This window comes from Delphinus delphis, chromosome 1 (genome assembly GCF_949987515.2).
Source record: "Delphinus delphis chromosome 1, mDelDel1.2, whole genome shotgun sequence".
NCBI classification, from domain to species: domain Eukaryota; kingdom Metazoa; phylum Chordata; class Mammalia; order Artiodactyla; family Delphinidae; genus Delphinus; species Delphinus delphis.
In genome coordinates this window covers 150,894,817-150,912,887 of record NC_082683.1, presented here as the reverse complement: position 1 = coordinate 150,912,887, position 18,071 = coordinate 150,894,817, and the positions used below count along the sequence as shown (strand labels likewise).

General features: G+C 52.6%; 1 protein-coding gene across 1 annotated transcript; it reads right to left on the bottom strand.

Annotated features, from left to right (window-relative positions):
* Positions 1-624: 624 nt before the first annotated feature.
* On the bottom strand, positions 625-7,986 carry KLHDC8A (kelch domain containing 8A). Its single transcript, XM_060010252.1, has 7 exons — positions 7,913-7,986; positions 7,577-7,670; positions 6,644-7,231; positions 3,763-3,927; positions 3,313-3,528; positions 2,618-2,719; positions 625-1,723 (listed from the first exon to the last, which is right to left on the bottom strand). Exons 3-7 carry the CDS (start codon positions 7,017-7,019, stop codon positions 1,530-1,532), a joined length of 1,053 nt encoding a protein of 350 aa, XP_059866235.1. The 5' UTR covers positions 7,020-7,231; positions 7,577-7,670; positions 7,913-7,986; the 3' UTR covers positions 625-1,529.
* Positions 7,987-18,071: the final 10,085 nt, after the last annotated feature.

Genomic DNA, 18,071 nt, shown 5'->3' with positions numbered 1-18,071 from the left:
TTCCACTTGTCTGTGAAGGTCCAGTGGAGGTGTTACCTCCTCCAGGAGGCTCCGTGTGACCCCTCAGACGGGTGTTCCTGCTTCAGGAGAAATAATCATACCAGCACGTGGTACGTGCTCCCTGACCTCCCCCACCGCCCCTCCAGGGCATGTATTTTTTTCATCTTTGTATCCCCCGTGTTAGCACCGCTTTTAAAAATAACTTGGAATCAGAAAGCAGTGCTATACCAGCTAAAAGGAGGCACGTCCTTCACGTTTTTACATTAGTGAGCAATTCCCTTTCTACTGTGGGCAAGACAGAAATGAGCTTGAGCTGAATGAACTGAGGCCAGTCACAAGACGTAACCCAACGAAGAAGTCAGTTAACGAGTGCAGCCTTTTCCCAACACGCCTGTGGGGCGTCAACGCGCAGGAGACAGAAAGTGGGCTATTTTCCTAGGAGTGAGGTGACTGGTCAGGGCAGGGTGGTTTGAAGGTGGAACCTCCTCAGAAGGAACAGCCAAGAACAAGTGGTCCCTTGGGGCCCCGTTTAGCCTGAGAATGTCAGAGGGACTGTTTCATGCGGTCCCCTCCGCATATCAAGACACCGTCCACCCCACCCCTGCATCAGGGTGCCAGAGAAGATAGGAATATAGATTTTAATCATTGTGCTGCTGCTGTTAACCAGAGTGCAAGTAATCCACCCTTTGTGGATTTTGATGCCACAGTGTAAATAAGAAGGTTTCACACAGAAACACTCTGGGGCTGTCGGTGACAAAGGGGAGGAGTGCCTCTGTTGGGGAGGGGTGACCGAAGCAGAAATGAAGTGAGGAGAAGAGTGGGGAGCAGACCCTGGGCTGGGAGTCTGCTCCATTCCCATCATTACATTCCCATCAGGACCCCGAGAGGCATGGGTCCTTCCTGGCCAGGGCTTCTGACCTGGACCAGTGCACGTGAACCCGACTCCCCTTCCGAATCAGCCGCCTCCAGCTTCAGGGCCAATTCTTGCTGAGTAGATGAGGTCCAGGGCAGGCCCACAGTTGGCCACCAAAGGGGGAAGAGATGTAGACCAATGGAGAGAAGAGGGGTTGGGACCCCGCAACCCTTCTCCATCTTCCATCCCAAGAGACCTTCAGACTAGCGCAGATCCAGGGAAAGGATACCTACAAGTAGCTATCCTCTGGGTCAGAACTGCCCTGCGTACCCCCTATCCTGGAGATGGGAGAGGTAAACCCACAGGAAGGGAGGTAGCATATACTCCTGCTACCTTCCTTGCTCTGCCTGAGCAGTAAGTGAGAACTCTCCCCAGAAGTCACCTGAGCCCCAACAGGGGAAGGGGGATGGCAGAGTCATCGAGACTTCTTACAGTTTTCTCGGATTGGTAGGGTTTGGAGGTGGAGAGGTCACCTAGAGCCCTATGGCCTAACCCCACTGGCTGCTGACAGGAGCTGGCGTCCGGGGAAGCAGCCCAAACTACTTTGATGAGATCATTCCTCTTGTCCAGAGTGGGGTGATCCGGTCCAGGACACGGTGGCTGGGCCCAGAGCCAGCTAGGAGTCAGAGACACACAGGGCTTCCACCGCATCGCTCAGACCCTGGTTGACGCCCCCCACGGCCAGGAGGCAGTTCTTGACAACGATGCTGGAGCAGGCACAGCGGGGTGTGGGCATGGCGGGGAGGACCTCCCACTTGTTCTTCCCCGGGTGGAACGCCTCTGCCGTCTCCAGGACAGTGGGTTGGTTCCCTGAAAGTGCCAAGGGAACCGGACCTTACAAAGGAGTCCAGTCACCAATCTGCCCCGGGAAAGTCCCCCCATCTTGCTCCCCACCCCCCTCTGGAACCACAAGCAGAAGCCAATCAACCTCAACTTCCTTGGCTACAGAATTGCTCCTTCCCCACCCTTTTGTCAAACAGCTGCTTTGTCCTTCCTGCCTTCTCTGTCTTTTCATCTCAAGAGTAACTTTCTTTCCCCACCACTGCTTTCACCAGAAGTTTCTAGACACTACTGCCTCTCTTCTGCCCTTTACTGAGAAAGCTGCTCACATGGTCTAGCTTACATCAAGCTGCTTTCCTGTGTGGGTAAACAGGGTGTCTGTCCACGCTGAGTAAACTCTGGGTTCCTGGAAGCTCTGCTGCCCATCTGTCTCTCCCCTGTTGATGTTGGGGTCCCGCCTTCAAAATACCCTAATCTCTGGGAGGTCTTATACAGCAAATCCTGAATTCATTAGAATAACTGATTTGATCAGACTGCTTTTCTACTCCATGACAGAGCTGGGTATCCAGCGAGAAGAGAAAGAGGACCAAGGCCAATCCCTGCCACACTTTCACCTCCAGTCATTCCTGGACAGGGGCCCAGGGACCTGTGCTTGGCAAGCCTGTGTCACATGGTTATCAGTATGTCCCTTATGCTCTCTGGGCCTCAGTTTCTCCTCTGTAAGAGGACAGATAGACCACAACTGAGGCCCGTCCATGGAGACACGACATCTAGGCTGGGAGGAGGGGAGTGCTTTGAAATTCTTTGGGCTAAAGCAGTAGGCAGGTGGTGTGCAAGGAGCCAGCACCCTCTCCTGCTCATGCAGAGTGCCTAGAATCCACCAAGCACCAGACCACAGTGCCAGCCCGGAAGATCTATGCTTACCAAGTCCTCCAGCCACTATGACCCGTCCACTCAGAGAGCCGGCCACAAAGTCTGCCCGCCGCTTCTTAAGGAAGAATGAGCGCTCCATCTTCAGCCATCCCCCTACAGGCCATGGGTGATGGCAGGAGATACACAGAGAGAATTAGATGCTGACCACCCGCCCCTCCAAATACACATGAGTCCCAAACTGCTCTCACCCTAGGCAGCATCTCCACTCCATCTACCCTGTGTGCTCAGCGCATATACAATGTCTCCTGATGTTTGAAATGATACTCTACACTCTCCCATGCTTGCTGTAATCCAAGGAACCATAATCTCTTATGACAAATCACCTTGTTCCACCTCTGTTCTCAGGGGCTTTAAGCTGGAAAGGAGGCTGACTAGAGGCAGAGAGCGTCAGAGTCAGGATCCTTCTGTTTCTCCACGAGTAAAAAACAGGAAAAAGCCCTTCCTCACCTGGCCCTGGCTGGACGTTGTAAGAATGGACAATAGGTGGAAAAGGCTTTGATAAAAACAACTAACCAATCAAAGGGAACCCTGTACAGATGAAAGAACTTGATCCCAAGAGTAGCCCTGAATGGAGAAGGGTGTTCAGACTCTGAAAGGCTCACCCAGCTGGGTAAGTGAGCCTGGGTGGATGGTGGGGGATTCAGCCAGAAGGGAGGTGCGCAGCCGGGGACTGGCGCCCAGCTTACCCTGTTCCATGTCGAACACGTCCATCGTCCGGAGGAACTTGGGCTGCTGGTAGAGCCGACCCTGCCGCAGGCCACCCAGGCTGTACAAGCGGTCGTCTAGGGTCACAAAGCTGGAGAAGGCCCGCTTGCAGGGAATGTTGGGGAACTTGGTCCAGGAGCGAGTCTCGATGTCAAAGACCTCGAAGGCGTTGACCGCGTACTTGGACTGTCGTCCCCCTGGAGGCCAGAGTAGGGCGAAGGTTGGGCAGAAGAGTAAGTCTCTGAGGACTGGGGCTGGGTTTCCCCTTCTGACTGTTATCAGATCATATAGGAAGCTCCCTGAGGGGTGGGGCAGCGTGATTAACCCCCAGTGCCCCGGAGATGCTCAGCACACAGGCACTGCTTCCAATAGGAACTGACCCGGGGGAGGGAAGAAGGGCCAGACATGGGCCAACAACCATGGGTCCTTACCCAGCACATAGATCTTGGAACCTCGGAGGAATGAGGTGGCAGCATATCTCGGGGTGGGCATGGGTGCTAGAGACACCCACACGTCCTTGAGCATGTCATAGTGTTGGAGGTGGTTGTGTGGACGGAGGTCCAGGCCCATCCCGCCTGCCGCGTACACTCGGTAATCTAGGGAGAAAGGCCATACAGCAGACACTATGAGACAGGCCCATCGTACTCAGCTCCTACCATGGCCAGGCTCTGTTAACCCCTGGAATACAAGCACTGAAGCCCGGCTAGGTCCCAACCACTGCTCTGCCCGAGAATGGGCTGGTGGCACCATTAAAAGTTCCTGCCACAGTCGAGCCTGGGTCTTCTTGAAGCCGTGTCAGGCCTACATGCCTTAGCCTTCCTTGGTGGCTGGCCCTCGGTTAAACCCGAAATACTAAGACTTTCACAGAGGTATACTGCAGTGGAGTCTAGGCCCGGACACCCCTTTGCAGGTCTTATCCCCTCCATTCTCCTCCTTCCTGGGCAGCCAGAGGGATGCCAAAGAGAAGGGGTATTCCTCTGATACCCTCCAATAGTGGCCTCTTCCTCAGGAACTCCCAGATCAGAACTCTCTAGACCTAGCAGGAGCCTTTGGAAATGAGATCAGCCCTGCTGTCATTGGCCTCGTGGGACACTGGCTTGCTGCCATCTCTTTCTTGTCCGGATAGGGGAAGGCTATCCTCCTTCATGCACAGGAAAGCTCTGGGCTCCAGGAGGCACCCTGCACTGAATGCGCTAGGGGTGAATGAGGGAGAGGCTTTGGAGGAGAGAAAACTGGCCCTTATAAGAAGCCCTGCCCAGAGAAGTGAGTCCCCCCCACTCTCTACTGCTTTTGGCTGCAGGTGACAAAGTGCAGCAGAGAGGATGGGCAACGCCTCCATGTCTCCCTGGGCCTCACCCCAGTACCTCACGCAGCCTGTTAAGGACACAGCACTACCCCCAGGGCCCTCTTTTTCCCAGGGACTCACCCCTGCCCGGGATTCTGTCTCCTAGTAGCCAGTCCTCACTGCTTCTGGCTCTATGAGACTTTCATTCTTCAAGGGGATTGCAGGGATGAGTACTACTTCTTTCTACTTTTCAATTTTACTAAAAAGAGGGAAAACAAATCCCAACCCTAGCCTGTGGCTGGGAGATGGGGCCTGCTAGTGAGAAATTTACCTTACACAAACTCCACCTCTTCTATTCCTGTTTTCACCCACACACCTCCAGCTGAGAACCCTCACATCCAGTCCACACTACCATTCCTGCACCCAATTCTTACTTATCCTTTCAGAGTCACCTGGGTGTCCCTGGACTGCAAGGCTGGGCTGAGAGCGGCGGCTCAGGACCTCCTGTGGCACCTGCATCACCCTACTTGCCACACGTTACTGAAATAACCTTTGTATGCTTCTTTCAATAGATTGTTAGGTTCTTGAGATTTGTTCATCTGTGGCCCCAGCATCTGCTAGAAAGCGTGGCACACAGGCGTGTAAATTCTTAGTAAACTAACTGTTGAACCCATTCAATGCCATAGTTAAGAGCACAGATTCGACCATCACCTGCTGGCTGCGTAACCTTGGGCAAGTTACTTAACCTCTCTGGGCCTCACATTGCTTCTCTCTAAAATGAAGATAGTAATAGCACTTAACTCATCAGACAGGTTGTGAGGGTCAAAGGGGTTCATACCTATAAGGCACCTATGGTAAGGACTCAATAAATGTTGGTTCTTAATCTTTCAGCCCCACTTATTGAGATCTGCGGATAAAGGACTACCCTTTCTCTCTCTATTTCCCCATGGGCCTCCACGCCTTCCATCTTTCTTACTGGGAGTTCAGGAGGCCCCATTGGCTACTCTGCCCTCAGGGATTTTGAGTTAGAGTTTCTCTCTCTGACCTTCATTGGTAAGACCTGGGCTCCTAAAGGCAGGGATCAGATCTTCTGCCTCTTTCCCTCCTCCCTGGGACCTAGAACTGTGCCAGGGACAGAGCAGGTACTCAAGAAACACTGGTTTCTGATCTACAGTAGACCTGACAGGCAGCTGAAATGGTTTTGCAAGAGAAGGAGAAAAGGTTGCATCCCACTAAGCCAGTATGATCTGAACTTGGGGTCTCCTAACTCCTGCTGGGCCATTTTCCATAAAACCCTGTGTGTTTTAGCAAAAGAGCTTTCAGAGCCCCCTCTGTGCTCTGGGCTGTACCAGGCCTGAAAAGAAAGAAATGATGGGCTTGGAAAAAGCGAAATGAGAATCAAAGCTACGTGATCAGCACACGCATGCCCTGAGAACCTAGTGAACCTGGGCAAGATGCCCCAGAAGCACGACCCTCAGGAACATTATGGTGTCCACTCATCAGTGTCTCTGAGATTAGGAAGCAGATGGTGGTGAGAAGGTCCTGGAATCAGGTCCCAAAGCCCTCCCAGTGGGGCCTAGTGATGGTACGAGGATGGTATGAACATCCCCAGGGCCCCAAATATGTGTCTGGAGGTCGTGGCACTTGCAAGGAAGATTTCAGGGGATTTGGTGCTGTGGGTGGAAGGCCCAATCACTCCGCTGAATGAAGGGATGTACAGGGACATTGCACTAGCCCCCTTTGGCTCTCCCCTCTGGCCCGGCCTGCCCAGTTTGCTGGGAGGAACCTGGTGGGGTGGAGTGGAGCTCTGGCATCATATTGATTTACTAGACACTTCACTTGCTGAGCCTCAATTTTCCCATCTGTGAAATAAGGCCAGCGGGTCTCTAGTTTCAGTGTCCATTGTAAAGATCAACTGGGGATCAGGAATGTGACAGTGGCCTCCAACTCAGGGTTGGCTTCCATCCCTTTCCCCGTGGCGCCCCACTCCCTTCTCTCTGCCCGCCCTCAGCCTTGGCCCCACTCGCCTTTGGCCGTGACAGAAATGCCCATGGCGGCCTCACGCAGCATGCTCCTCTTCTTCCACTTGCCTTCATCGATGTTGTACATCTCCACGACCTTCAGAGGCAGCTGACTGGTGCCCACACCCCCGATCACCATGATCCGCTTCCCCAGGGCGGTGACAGCCACCCCGGCCCGGGCTGTGGGCAGGGGCCGCAGGTCGGTCCACTGGTCAGCCTCGGGGGAGTAGACCTCAAAGCAGTCCACGGGGACGCCGTTGTCGTCACATCCCCCGATGGCATAGACCTGCCCCCCGGTTTCCAGCAGGGAGCAGTAGACCCGGCGGCTGGGCAGTGGCGCCAGGCGCTTCCATTGGAAGTCCTTGACGTTGGGCACCTCCATGGCAGCCCCGGGGACCCCGCCCGCCGCGCCCCCGCGGAGCGCCGTGGGAAGTGCGAGCCCGGGGGTCTGCCGGCTACTCCGCGCCCCCTCTCGCCGCCTCCATCTCGCTCCGGTTCGCCTGCTCCCGCCCGACCCCCAGCAAGGGCCCCGACGCCGGCCAGCGCTTCACCGTCCCTCGAGACTCAGCTGTCCGGAGGCGTCCGAGCCCGGCCCTGCGAGAGGAATGGGGCGAATCAAGGGCAGCCGGGCCCGGCGCCCTGGCCTCCTGGCGTGGGCGGGCGAGCGGGCTCCCAGCCCCCCGCCAACTTTCAAGGGAAGACGCGGCGGCGAGGGCGCCACCCCGCGGCGGCATCAAACCCGCACCGCTTTGTCCCCCGCCGCTCCCAGCCAGCTGGTCGGAAACCCGCGGAACGCGTAGGGGGCCGGGGGCGTTCCGGGGTTCATTGTGCCAGGCTGCCTCCCGGCGAAGCAAGGAGTTAACACCTTTCGGCGCCGCCGCCTGCCTCCCCCGGCTCTCCCTCCCCGCCAACTCCCGTCCCTGCCCCCGCGCCACTTACACAGTGCGACGGCGAGGCGCAGGCAGCGCATTACCCGAGAGCGGCGCGGGGAGCAGGGGAGAGGGCGCTCTGTCCTTCCTCGGTCCGCACACCGCTGTCACACACCCAGAAGAGGAGAATAAATGAGCAGCAGGAAGGAGAAGCGGAGCCGCCGCCGGAGGGTGGGGTTGGGGGGAGGCCGGCGAGCCGGCTCCACGCACATCCCCACCATCAGCCGCCACACCTGTGCAGGAACCCGCGTGCGCCCCGCGGCGAAGCGAGCCCTGACCTCTTTACAGAAGCCCTGGCTGCGCCCGGCCTGCGGGGGAGGGAAAGGGCCCGGCGGGAGACGCTCACCTTGCCCACTGTTCAGGGAAAGCGGGGCACTAGAGCCAAGTACCCAGATGACGGGGACTAGACTCCCTCCAGTGTGGGGGTGGGCGGTTTGTGAGTGTTTGTTTTGGATGAGGAGGCAGAGAGTCCAATTACCCAGTTTATCTACAGTACACAGACCCAGTTCGCGACAGCCTGGCTCAATAGTCGACTTTGCTTTGGGGGAGATATTATCAAATGGTTTAACCTAATAGAAACAAGTTATGTGGGTGTGACACACGCAGACCTGACACGGGTGCATCCAATGTACACGCCGACCTGCGCACATGTGCATAATTTACACATCACCTCACCCTCCGCCCGGAAATGCTCATATCTACGGAGAAACTGACAGAAAATGCACAGTTATGCGGACACACAGCCACAGACAAAAGTGGAAAGGCAAACACGTGAATGGTCCCTCCCACATCACACCTTAGGAAGGGAAAACCTGGTTATCAAATCTTGGCCCTCAGCACCAACCCACAGGTCTTGCCAGATAATTCTTTCAAGCCATTCTGTCATGGCCTTATCAGGACAGTAGTCCCCAGTAACAAAAGTGCCCATGACACCAGTGAGCCACCTGGTGTGATGAACTGCAGGCTTGTGGGGTCCTTCCACATGGTTCCCTTGAATAGAGCCAAGTGTTGAAACGCTCAGGCTTGGGAGTCTGACAGAGCTGGGTTTGAATTCTGGCTCTGAAATTATTTAACTACTCCGAGGCTCCGTTTCTTTATTTTATTTAGATTAAACTTTGTATTTTGAGATAAATTGTGGATTCACATGCAGTTGTAAGAAATAACACCTTTTACCCAATTTCTCTCAATGGTAACATCTTGCAAAACATGTAGTACAATAATATCATAGCCAGGATATGGAAATTGATCAGTCAAGATTTAGAATATTTCCGTCACCACAAGAACCCTTCATGTTGCCTTTTTTTTAAATTGAAGTATAGTTGATTTACAACACTGTGTTAGTTTCAGGTGTACATATTGCCTTTTTACACCCATACCTTCTTCCCTCTCACCCCTCTCTCTCCAACTCCTGGCAACCACCAATCTGTTCTCCATTTCCATAATTTTGTCATTTCAAGAATGTTATATAAATAGAAACTTACAGTATGTAATCTTCGGGTATTGGCTTTCTTTGCTCCCAGCATGATCCTGTGGAGATTCATCCAAGTTGTTGCATGTATCACTAGTTTATTCCTTTGTATTTCTGAGTAGCATTCCATGGTATAGATATATCCTTGTAGATTTTTGTGAAGATTAAATGAGATGATATTTTTGGGACTTCCCTGGTGGTGCAGTAGTTAAGAATCTGCCTGCCAATGCAGGTGACACCAGTTCGAGCCCTGGTCCGGGAAGATCCCACATGCCGCGGAGCAACTAAGCATGTGCGCCACAACTACTGAGCCTGAGCTCTAGAGCCCGTGAGCCACAACTACTGAAGCCCGCATGCCCAGAGCCCGTGCTCTGCAACAAAGGAAGCCACCGCAGTGAGAGGCCCGAGCACCACAACGAAGAGTAGCCCCTGCTCGCCGCAACGAGAGAAAGCCCTCGTGCAGCAACGAAGACCCAACGCAGCCAAAAATAAATAAATTTATTTTTTAAAAAAATGAGATGATATTTGTAAAGTGTTCAGTTCAGCTTCTGACACACAGCAAGGGGCTGGTAAATCACTATGAAGACCATTGCTACTACAACTACTATCAACAAAACCAAGAAAAAGAAAAACTGAGAACAAGCACAAACATTTTGCCCCTCACTTAGAAATGACTTCCTGTGAGAAACAGAGGTCACAGTACCTCTTAACAGCTCATAGGCCCACCTTAACATCTTGAGTTCTTGGCTTAGAAATTCCACTGCTTTTTAGTTTGAATTCTCTGTACTTACATAGTAAGTACCTCTAAGAACCTTCACAGAGGACAGTTGTGTTGGGGCTCAGAGCAGGCCACCCCAAGGTATACCACAATGGCATATTGATTATTTTAAGTTAAAGTTACTTGAGAAACAGCCGTTGGGAAAAAACATTTGATATTAAAAAAACACTCTGTACCCCTTCTTTCCCCCGAAAGTGGGAAATAAATCTCCCATGTGAAAGTATCCTCCCCATATCAGGAGAGAGAAAGCATCCTTACTTATCACCACAGTTAGGGAATTCAAGGCTAAGAAAACTGTATAAACAGATTTTGTTACTTCATTAGTCTGTACCTGAAGCGCAAGCCCCTTTGGTAAGTCTTCACAAATAATTGTTTGTCTAAAAATGACCTATAGGGCTTCCCTGGTGGCGCAGTGGTTGAGAGTCCACCTGCCGATGCAGGGGACACGGGTTCGTGCCCTGGTCCGGGAAGATCCCACATGATGCACAGCGTCTGGGCCCGTGAGCCATGGCCGCTGAGCCTGCGTGTCTGGAGCATGTGCTCCGCAAAGAGAGAGGCCACAACGGTGAGAGGCCCGCGTACCGCAAAAAATAAAAAATAAATTAAAATGACACATAAACAGCCTGCTATGGCACTGCGGGGGTCCCATTTCTATGGGACCTCTGTGCATGTGAATGAAATTGGTTTGTTTTCCCCTCCTGATAATCTTGTCAATTTAACTATTAGACCAGCCAAAAGAACTCAAGAGTTACGAGTAAGGGAGGAAATTTCCCCCTCCCTGAAATTTGTGTTCTGTTTATTCAATAAGAACACAAATTCCAAAAAATGTGGTCTGAAGTAATGAAGTTTCACAGGAAACATCAAACATTTCTCTTCTTCCTGGAGATCACAGTCTGCCCAGAGGAATAGGGAACAAACCTTCAACCATCAATTTAAACTGTCTTCACAAAACCACGGCAGGGTGATCAGGAGGATTAAAAGCCATACACATTCCTCAGAGGGGCTTGTTGAGGGTCCACCTTCAGCCTCTCTTGCCCATGGAGCCTTCTCCCAAAGCAGTGAGGCAAGGCTTCTTGTGCCTCCACCCACCCCAGCTGGGACAGCTCAGTGAGCAGGTATATAAAGTTCATACTACTTTATGTTTGCGTAACTCGAGCTAAACTAAGCCCTCGCACATCCGCTTTCTCGTAATCTTAAAAACCCTAGGAAAGGTTGTCAGGCAGGTATTAGCACTCTTTTTTACGGATGAGGACTCTGAGACTTAGTGACATGAAGTAACTGACTTATGACCGTGTGAGCCGTTCAGGGTGGGTCTAGTTTGTGAATTCCAAATCCAGTGCTCTTTCGCTTTATCATAATTAAATCACAAATGAAAGAATTGTGCATTATTAAGGACATCAGACTTCACTACTCTCACCTGGCTTTCTGTCCAATTACAGTGAAGGAAGGGGCCCAGACCTCAAAGGTTTCAGTGACTGTCCTCTCCCCGTTGCCATACTGTCTGTGCCAGGCAGCATAGCTGGGAAAAGACGAGAATCCAGGCCCAGAATAGGCCCCATTCTAACCTAATGTTCATGTCCTGCAAGCAACACCCTCTGTGAGGACTATGGGACTCAGACCCTTGGAAAAGTACTAAGAACAGGATGCCTTCCAGGCCATGGCCTAATTCCTTGTTTTGGAAGTCCTGGCTTTTCTCCATTTCCCCCACTCCTTCCCCCATAGCTCTTCCTCCCAGCCAGGTGACATCCTTTAGTCTTTACACTGAATGCACGTTGAGGAAGCTTGTAACCTAGCAACCACCACTTAAGATTCCCTGAGTCACCTGCGGTTTCCATGCCTGGGCTGAGTGCACCAAGCTGGGGACTTGTGGAGTGCCAAGCAGAGGTGGGGAGTCCAGTGACCCCCTTTAATTCTTCACCAGCTCGTTCCTGTGGGTAACCACTTTCCCCATCAGGAAGTTCTTCCTCATGTCAAGCCTAAATCCTTCTGCGTTAAAACCTTGTGTTGCATCGGGTCTGGGTTTCTCTGCTCTCTAAGAAAGTGTTTGAGTTTTTGCCTTGGTTACAAGGTGGTACTGGGAAGGTAGGAAAGTGGGGAGAGGAAAGTTCATGAAAGCCTCTAAAGATGAAGCCTTTGGTACTTTGGAGTCTTAATTATTGTGATATTAATGCATCAGTCAAATCGGTTGAGGGGTGCTCAGCCCCAGAAATACTTATTATTATTATTATTTTTTTTGCGGTACGCGGGCCTCTCACTGTTGTGGCCTCTCCCGTTGCGGAGCACAGGCTCCGGACGCGCAGGCTCAGCGGCCATGGCTCACGGGCCCAGCCGCTCCGCGGCATGTGGGATCTTCCCGGACCGGGGCACAAACCCATGTGCCCCGCATCGGCAGGCGGACTGTCAACCACTGTGCCACCAGGGAAGCCCCTATTATTATTATTTTTTAAGTCTCAATTTGGGTTTATTAAGGCCTAATTTACATACATGAAAATGCACAGTCTGACTCAGCATCGATTGAGTTTATTAGCTATTCAGGGGCCGGCCTTCCTGAACTCTGTGGTAGGTTTTGGGGAAGCTGAGGGTGTAGTGAGGTGACAGTCTCTTCCCAGTAAACTAGGCAGATTCCCAGTGTGGCAGACTATGGATGTAGTATCTGTGTGTAGGGCCTCAAGGGACTGGTGGGATTCCAAATGTAGAGCACACAGGGGTGGGGGTGGGGAAAGAGGGGCTGTTTAGCTATTAAATTCTACAGTAGCTCCTTTCTCCCTCCTCAGAAATACAGTTTACCCTTCTGTCAGTGGATACCATGGAACTCCCTCTGTGGGTACCACTCTGGGGGAGGGGCGCACCTGGAGCCCCCTGAGGCTGGGTCACCTCCCCTGTGTAGTTCTCTCTGCAGTGCCCCACAGTCACAGGGCAGTGGGAAGGTGTGTGGAATCTGGAATCAGACAGATGCTTGAATCCTGGCTCAGCCGTCCCCTGGCTGTGTGACTATGAATAAATCACTTACATCCTGAATCTCAGTTCCTCATCTGTGAAAAAGGGAAGAAGAAAATCTACTTTCTAGCATTATGGGGGCAACGAGATGCCAGGCATGGCTCCTGGGCAGGCAGTAGGTCCTCTGTAGAGTACAGCTCTCCTCCCTTTGTGGCGGCAGGTTTCCATACCTCTGACTCTCTGTGCACTCCAGGCAGTGTGTCCAACAGCACGTGCCAATCTCACGCGGTAGCACCTCACCAGGGCCCACACCCTCCTGTATCCAACCATTTCTGGGCCTATGTCTTGGACAGGATATTTCCTCCTAGCTAACTGGAATTCCTTCCACTGCAGCCTAAACAGCACTGTGATCTGGAGAACAGCTGGTGCCCCTCCTTTAGATAAGCACATTCTTATTCCTCACCAGAAGCTTGGGCTTCTGGTATTCAGGGGCTGGGGAGGGAAGGTGACTCATCCAATTAGGACTGAGGCTGCCAGCAGACCAAGGGAAGGGTAGATTCCTCCCCCAACATTGAAAAGCCTCATTAGAGCCCGCCCTGCCCAGTCCTGACATCAGCCCAGAGGAAGGATTTAGGGCTCAAGAGGACTTGATTGGAGCTGGTGCAACACAGGTGCCAGCAGTCACAACCATAATCTGCATCTGTTCATATGGCACTGCACCCTTAGGGTGTCAGTCTGAGGTCCCACGGCATGGCCTCAGACAACAGGGCTTCCCCTCCTGACCATGCAGCCTTGATTAGAGAGCTGAGTTAGCCACACTCCTTCCAGTACCCACCTTGCTCCCTCCTCCTACTCCAAAGTGTAGCACAGAGCACAGAGCACAGAGCACAGAGCACAGAGCACACAGCACACAGCACACAGCACAGAGCACAGAGCACACAGCACAGAGCACACAGCACAGAGCACACAGCACAGAGCATACAGCATAGAGCCTAGAGGGACTTACTGGGTATCAGTGTTAAATGCATCTGTCCACCCACGAGCAACTTCTGCCTATTTAGGTAAAATCGGGACATTTTACCTAAGTGTAAAATGGATCACAGGTAAGGGATTGGCAGGGCGGGGTGGGGGGTGGTCATCTTGATTTTCAGACTCACAAAATGCACGATTTAGAAGAAAGAATTGGGAAGCGCGTACTCTTCCGTTTAATGCATAAGATGACAATGACAGCAGGAAGAGAAACCTTCTTTGAAAGACCTTGACGACTTCCCTGTGTTTATTGAGGAAATTGTAAGAGGAAATGGGGCTTATAATAAAGCCTGAGGATCTGGGTTATAAAAAAGGAAGAATTTCCTGCCCGGGAGCATCAGAAAATTAAAACACCAGCAGGAGGTGAGGTGAGAGACCATGGTGTCACATCCCCTGGGAGGTACTGGAAACAGGAAAGACACAGGACTGAGAGTCGGGAAACCTTTGTTCCAGCCCATTGTCTTATCGTAACCGGGCTGTGCACCTCTGGGCGAGTCATATCCATTCTGGGGTCTGTAAAATTAGAAAGCAGAGGAAGCAGACGGCAGCCTGAGGTGTCTCCCAGCCGGAGTGTTCTTCCACAGCGGGCGTGCAGGGTGGCAAGCCCTAGAGAAATAATCGTTTAACCATAGTGACAAAGCAGCAGTTTCCAGAATGGACATCCTCACATTCTTCCAAGACGTGCAAACACACAGAGGTCTGGCTTCACCGACTCTCGTAGGCACTGCCCACTACCCAAGGTTCTGTCACCGGAAGGGACTTTACTGGGGGCCTTCCCCTGGCGCTGTTGTTGCCACCACCTGCATTTTCCCCCAGCTCAGCTGGGGACACAGGGACCTGTGATAGCTGCAGCTATGGCTAATGGGCTGCCTTTTTGTAGACCTTGGGCACCCACCTGGAAGCCTAATCATGCTTCCTGCTGGGTCCTGACATTTCTGGGGTGCCTGTTGCCCTCCCACAAGCTGCAAGAACAGGAGGCAGAGGACTCAGGGCTCAAGTCATCCCAGTTCTGGCCCTTCCTCTAAAAGCAAAAAATGGGCCCGTTTGTCCCAGGTCACAAGGCCAGGGCCTGACTGGGCACTGCGGGGGGCTTATCCCCTACCCCTTCTAATGTAGAGGATAGCAGAGCCTTGATGGGGGTCTGGGTGGCTCTGCAGAGGAGCAAGAGGCTGTAGGCTAGGGAAGGCAGGAGCAGGGCTCTCAAACACAGCTCTTTAAATGCCCATTAGTAAGTTAATAGCGCCATCTCCAGAGCCAACATCATCCTCCATTCTTCTTAATTAAAAAGAGCTCCATGTCCTGGCAGAGCTGAGAGAGGGCCCTGAATGATTTACACACCAGCCCCACTGCTCCAGCTGGGAAATCGGCAAGGAAGATTGATTGGCAGATGGGCCAGCCCGCCTGTCATGGATGGTGCCTGCGTGTGTGCACTTAGGGGGCAAGGTCTGGGGGGGCTGGCTCTCCTGCTGACAGGCTCTGAGGGAGCAGGGTGGTGGACACACAGCCCAGTCCACAGAGCTCTGAGGCCCAGGAATAAGGCCTTCCTCAGACAAAAGCCTCACCTGCTCACCTCCTGCACGGGCCCCCACTTCCCGGCAAAGCTGTCTCATCCGGAGGACAAAAGCTCAGGCTGCAAGGCTGCCGTCTCATCCTCGTCCTGGCAACTCCCTGGAGAGCCCCCTTGTTTCCAGGTGGGTACTGCTCACCCGGTACTTCACACTTGCTGGGTTCCTATTGATCATCACTGCTTACATTAGGAGGAGGGCTTCTCAGGGCCTGCCTCTCCTTCCCTGCCTCCCTGTTAGCAGCAGATACTGGCTGAACCTGATGTGCCGTGGGATGCAAGGCTCCAGGCCCTTTTACGGGGCTGGGAGGAGCAGGAGGGGGACCCGCAAGTTGGACTGGCGTGAGATGACACTCAGCCCGGGGCCTCTAGAGAGCCAGGAGCTGAGAGCAGTTACCCTCAGGGGTCCCAGCCCTCTGCCTCTGTCTTCCTGCCAGGCCTCGGGCAGCTTCTAACAGAGCAGCCTCATTCTCCAGCCTGTGGCTCTGCTCACCTCCACCTCCGGGAGCCCACGATCCTCCATGGGTGCCAGAGAAGCAGGTCTGGCTCATCCTCCAGCTGGAAAGAGGTGTCTGTCCACCCTGGTTGGGACCTTTATAGACGTACAGGGTGGTTCTCCCTCTGGCACTGTCTCTCCTCACCTCTCCCCCTTGTCCTCTGGTGCGTCACATCTCACACACACTCACACACACACACACACGCACCCTCCTCCCCAGAGGTTCTGGAGAAGGGACCAGGCAGAGGCACATTATTAAAGAGAAAGGGGTGGGGACTGCGGAGCTGGCGTCATCCATTCCCCTGCTTTAACCCTTCCTCCCACGGGAGACCGGCAGTCTGCCTCAGCAGCAAAGTTGCCATCTGGTGTAGTGACCTGTGTTCTCTCTGTGCTAGAGACAGAGAAGGGGGAGAGGCATGACAGGCTGGCTGCAAGTGGGCTCTGTGTGTGTGTGTGTGTGTGTGTGTGTGTGTGTGTGTGTGTGTGTGTGTGTGTGTGTGTGTGTGTGTTTAACAATAGATGTAAGAGAGCCCAGGAAAGGGGAGAAACAGGCCGAACCTTGGGTGAATCAGAGGTCCGGCCTGTCCTCAGCAGGTGTGCCCCTGGGAGGTCTGGGGAGCCCAAGGAGCTTGCACTGCTTTCCCAGTTGAGGGTACAGCCCTTGAGCACCCACCCCTAGCCTGTCACCAGGAGATGGCTGCCTGCTCAGTGCCCACGAGCCCTCAGTCCTTCCTGGACATCACTAGGCAAGAAGTAGAATGACCCTTCTATTCACGCCTTGACACAACGGCTGCCACCCCAGCAGAGACCGTCACCAGGGATCCTTGGAAGTCCTGGCCCAAAGGGCTATTTTCTTCCTTGGGTGACATCCCTCCCCTGTGGTCCCAGCCTCAGGAGTTATGTTCTGAGAGGTTCCTTGGTGCAGAGTCTCCCAAATCTTAGGTGAAGGCCTCTTGTAATACTTTAGGGCAGGGGTGAGCAAACATGACTCGTGGGCCAAATCCAGCCCTCCACCTGTTTTTGTATGGCATGTGATCTAAGAACGGTTTGTACATTTTTAAATCGTTGGAAAAAAATCCAAAGAAAAATATTTTGTGATATGTGAACATTATGTGGAATTCACATTTCATCATCTATAAATAAGGTTATATTGGAACACAGCCACGCTCATTCACTCAGTCATTTATGTGTTGTCTGTGGCTGCCTTCCCACTACAATGGTGGAGTGGAATAGTTGCAACAGAGAGCGTATGGCCCGAAAAGTGTGAAATATTTCCTACCTGGCCCTTTATAGAAAAAGTTTGTGTCCGCCCCCGCCCCCTGCCCACTTACGTTACTTTAAAGGGAAATAGAGGTATACCACCTTTTCCTTGACAGCCTGCTTCTCGCTTACCTTGACGTGTCAAGTTTGCATAGCAATATCTTATGACAATGGAAGGAAACTAACATTTGCTGGGCACCTACTGTATACCTGACACATTCTCTCTGTTTCTCACATAATCTTGACAGCAATCTTGAGAGGAACAAGCACTAACGGCTGCTTACATTATGAAAGCATGGAGGTCAGAGGAATTCAGACACTCGCCCAAGCTCTTATGGCTAATCGGAAGAGGATTCTGGATTCAAACCCAGTTCTGTCTGAAAATATCTTCTTCCAAAGCCAATATCTTCTCCAGGCCACCATGATGCTAAGATGACTTCCAGCAGCCCAGTGAGGACCCGCCCAAATGGCTGCTGATTTGGGCATCCCCACAAACAGTAGACTTGAGGCTCAGGCTCCAGCAACCCAAACCCCAGCTCAGGCTCCCTTAGCCTCGGGGCCTGGTCTATGGGTGTGGGCATTGTGGGCCGCAGGCAGCAGGTCAACAACACAACGTCAGCACCACCTCCCTCCTCCTGCTGCCTCATCTCTTGCTATCTACTTTCATCACGTATTAGCTTTCCTTCAGGAAGATTCAATTTGCATTTAAATAGAAAACCTCCGGAATGGCTCAGATATAACAGTTAAGGTGCTAATTACAAATTCATTCCTCTTTAAATATTAAAGCATTTCAGTTCATCTCAGGGGTGATGGAAGGCAGCAGGGAATGCACGGTATTTATAAGTAATGAACATTGAGCTGTTTATTGCGAAGCCCTTACAACTCCCCACCAGCAGAGGGCAGAGAGGAGGTGTTCTCAAGACCCATGGAGGGGTGTGTGTCTTAGGAACCTAAAATCAATGAAAAAGAAACA

Coding starts and splice junctions, on each gene's coding strand:
- KLHDC8A (XM_060010252.1), bottom strand. CDS start 7,019: ATGGAGGTGCCCAACGTCAAGGACTTCCAATGGAAGCGCCTGGCGCCA. Junction 3,928..6,643: donor CATTTCTGTCACGGCCAAAG/GCGAGTGGGGCC, acceptor CTTTCTCCCTAG/ATTACCGAGTGTACGCGGCA. Junction 1,724..2,617: donor CATAGTGGCTGGAGGACTTG/GTAAGCATAGAT, acceptor TGGCACTTTCAG/GGAACCAACCCACTGTCCTG.